The sequence below is a fragment of the Penaeus vannamei genome, chromosome 15 (genome assembly GCF_042767895.1).
Source record: "Penaeus vannamei isolate JL-2024 chromosome 15, ASM4276789v1, whole genome shotgun sequence".
Taxonomy (NCBI): domain Eukaryota; kingdom Metazoa; phylum Arthropoda; class Malacostraca; order Decapoda; family Penaeidae; genus Penaeus; species Penaeus vannamei.
In genome coordinates this window covers 41,632,834-41,636,276 of record NC_091563.1, presented here as the reverse complement: position 1 = coordinate 41,636,276, position 3,443 = coordinate 41,632,834, and the positions used below count along the sequence as shown (strand labels likewise).

The 3,443-nt window shown below is 42.9% G+C and overlaps 1 protein-coding gene across 3 annotated transcripts in view; it reads right to left on the bottom strand.

The window, feature by feature from the left end:
• Positions 1-3,443, bottom strand: part of LOC113804412 (uncharacterized) — a 23,415-nt gene that overhangs the window by 5,652 nt on the left and 14,320 nt on the right. The window contains exons 5-8 of one of the 3 annotated variants that reach the window (XR_011399115.1): positions 2,610-3,443; positions 2,294-2,504; positions 2,055-2,181; positions 968-1,408 (exon numbers count right to left, since the gene is read on the bottom strand). The exon at positions 2,610-3,443 is cut by the window's right edge and continues 53 nt beyond it. The exons of 1 other annotated variant lie outside the window; for it this stretch is intronic. Coding sequence is in view for 1 of the 2 variants with exons in the window: in XM_070130829.1 (XP_069986930.1) it covers positions 1,267-1,408; positions 2,055-2,181; positions 2,294-2,504; positions 2,610-3,443 (1,314 nt within the window). In the remaining variant the exon portion in view is untranslated. Of the gene's footprint in view, positions 1-967; positions 1,409-2,054; positions 2,182-2,293; positions 2,505-2,609 lie in introns of those variants that run through there. One more of the 3 variants, XM_070130829.1, reaches the window with a different exon arrangement.

Below are 3,443 nucleotides of genomic sequence, written 5' to 3'. Positions count from 1 at the left end.
TTCTCTTTTAATTTAATTTAGATTATTGTTGTTTCACTGTTACCTGTATTTCTTCTTCTTGTTTTCTTCTCCTTTTTCTTACTTTTTCTTTCATTTTTTTATTTGTTTATTTATTATCATCATTTTTGTTATTGTTATTATTACTATTATCGTTATTGTCATTTTCTTTTTTCTTGTATTACCTTGGATGATTATTATCTCTCTCTCTCTCTCTCTCTCTCTCTCTCTCTCTCTCTCTCTCTCCCTCTCTGTTTCTCTCACTCTCTCTCTCTCTCGCTCTCTCTCGCTCTCAAGCTCTCTCTCTCTCTCTCTCTGTTTCTCTCAATCTCTCTCTCTCTCTCTCTCTCTCTCTCTCTCTCTCTCTCTCTCTCTCTCTCTCTCTCTCTTTCTCACACTCTCGCTCCCTCTCCCTCTCTCTCTCTCTCTCTCTCCCTCCCTCCCCCCCCCTCTCTCTCTCCCTCCCTCCCTCCCTCTCTCTCTCTCTCTCTCTCTCTCTCTCTCTCTCTCTCTCTCTCTCTCTCTCTCTCTCTCTCTCTCTTTCTCTCTCTCTCTCTGTCTGTCTGTCTGTGTCTCTCTCTCTCTCTCTGTCTGTCTCTCTCACTCTCTCTCCCTCTCTCTCTCTCTCTCTCTCTCTCGCTCTCTCTCCTCCTTCTACAATGGTGAAGCTTCTGTATTTGTCGTTCTTTAATGTCCTGTAGATTTATTTTCACTTTTGCCAAAGTTAATTCATTGAATGTGCTGTTGGCGAGATAGAGCAAAGTAAACAGTCATTTGTTCTTTCTCTTTCATCTCTCTCTCTAGACATCGCCGATATAGATCAACAACATGAAGAGGTTCTATCAAAAAATATATATACAAATATATTCATTATTATAAGTTGGTGCATTCCACTTCTTTCATTTATTTCATTTATTCGGCACTCGGTTCGATGATACACGTGGTTTATTTATTTCATTTATTCGGCAACTTCTTTGATTGTTCGATGATACACCTCGTGGTCCATTTCTCTCATTTGTTCGGCATTTATTGTTGATTGTGCGATGATACACTTCGTGGTTCCTCAATTATTCGGCATTTATTGTTAATTGTTCGATGATAGACATGGTCCATTTATTTCATTTATTCGGCAATCTTCTTTGATTGTTCGATGATACACTTCATGGTTCATTTCTCATTTATTCGGCACTCACTGTCGATTGTTCACTGATACACCTCACAGTCTTCTCATTTATTCGGCACTCATAGTTGATTGTCCGATGGAACACCTCATGGCTCCTGAATACACGGGAAATTAATGCGTTTCTTGGGAATCCCGGTCGGGCCTTGGTTCAGCTCGCAGAAGCCAGCCATAAGAGTGTGGCATTTGCTCTTCGGATTCCCCCATCGACCCTCGTAACCCAGCCATTGCCTGAAGCATTACCAGAAGTATTAGACATCAAGGTTTATACTAAACATTACATTTATTGTGAAAATAAGATATAAGTTTATAAGATAGCACAGCAAAACCCAGCCATCGTCTGGAGCAGATATCAGAAGTATTAGACATCAAGGTTTATACTAATTACAATTATTGTGAATATAAGATATAAGTTGTTTTCGTTTATGAGATAGCACAGCGAAACCCAGCCATTGCCTGAAGCATTATCAGAAGTATTAGACATCAAGACCTATACTAAACATTACAATTATTACGAGAATAAGATACAATTCGTTGTTTATACTAAACATTCCAATTATTGTGAATATATGATATAAGTTGTGTTCGTTTATGAGATAGCACAGCGAAACCCAGCCATCGCCTGGAGCAGATATCATAAGTATTAAACATCTAGACCTATACTAAACATTACAATTATTGCGAGAATGAGATATCAACTTGTTTTCGTTTATAAGAGAACACAGCGAAACCCAGCCATTGTTTGGAGCAGATATCATAAGTATTAAACATCAAGACCTATACTAGAATTATTACGAGAATGAGATATCAGGTTGTTTTCGCTTATAAGAGAGCACAGCGAAGGCATGATTATATTCTTCACTGTGCCCCTCCCTACCTGTGTGGTTGCTTCAGCGCTGCTCGATCTCTCAAATCGACGACGTCCAAATTGAGCCACGTGCGCCACTCCGTCCCTTCGTCCGTGAGGTCTTCGAGTTGCGGGAAGGAGTTATACTGGTGCAGTCCTGTGAAGAACAATGTCCAATTTATTGTCTTTCTTGTCGTAGTTATCGAGTATATTATCCGGTGGCAGGAAAACATGTTAAGAATGGTACGGAATATGATTGACTGTTTTACCTGGCGCTGCCCACAGGCCATGGGATCCCAGGGCCGAATACAGGACTGGATGGGAACTCTCCACTCTGACTATCTTAGGATATTCTGGAGACATTGGAATGCCCTTCCTTGTATCCTGGCCAGTGTACTCGAAGTGTTGATGGTAAGAGTTGTATTGATAGTAGGCACCAAAGTTATGAGACGATACGTACATGTTCAGCGGCACACGTCCCTGGAAGGAAAAGTGGCATTATCGAACTCAAAGCATGTTCTAAAGAAATCCAATAACATGAAAACAATATGTAACCATACAGCAGAGTACCAAAGCAAAACATACTCTGAACTGGATCGAGACATGTTCCCAGTCTCCAACGTGCTTTCCCATGCCGACCTCCTCCCCAAAACAGGTTCCGTTGACTGGCGGCTTGTACATGCGGCCCAGGTAATATCCGAGGTTGATCGTGCACACGTCTTTCCCGTAGTTGTATGGGTAGAACATCCAGTAAGTGACTGTGAAGACTTGGCTCTCCTCGTTAATTTCGCGTTTTCTCGTTCTGACCGGTCGCTGAGTTGAGACCAGGTCGTCCTCAGGGTGTTTCAAGGGGTATGGCTGAGCACTTTCGCTCTGGTCGCTCAGGGTACCCGATGCTCTAGATTTAGGCACGTCTTGATTTGTACCACTGAGAACTGAGATCATCGTGGATGTTAAAGGCCTCGGAGTACTTTCTTGCTCATGCAAATTTGGATTATTGCGGGGTTCCGTATAATCTGAATTTGAACCGATTTCCTCACCCTCATCAACGGTAAGGTTGTCATCCCTATTGTTGTAATACGTTCTATTATCATTATTATTTATTGATTGCCTGGACAAAGTCACAGCTTGGCTCTTTGTAGGTGCTGGCGACGTTGACACAGCGTTTCTCGTGTGAGCTTCAATGGAGGGGGCGGTTGAAGCAGCCTGTGGGGTAGTCAGCGTTTCTGGGGGTGAAGGGCGCTTGTAGGCCGGGTCCGAGATGCCTTGAGGGGCGTCAGCAGCAAAATCTTGCTCTGACAAACGCGACGAAAATCTTCCAGATAAACCATCGTCGTAGAATTTGGTCACGTGACGGGATGTCCTCACGGGCGAGGAGTGGCAGGAGTGGATCACGGCGTACACGGGAGGAGAGTGGCT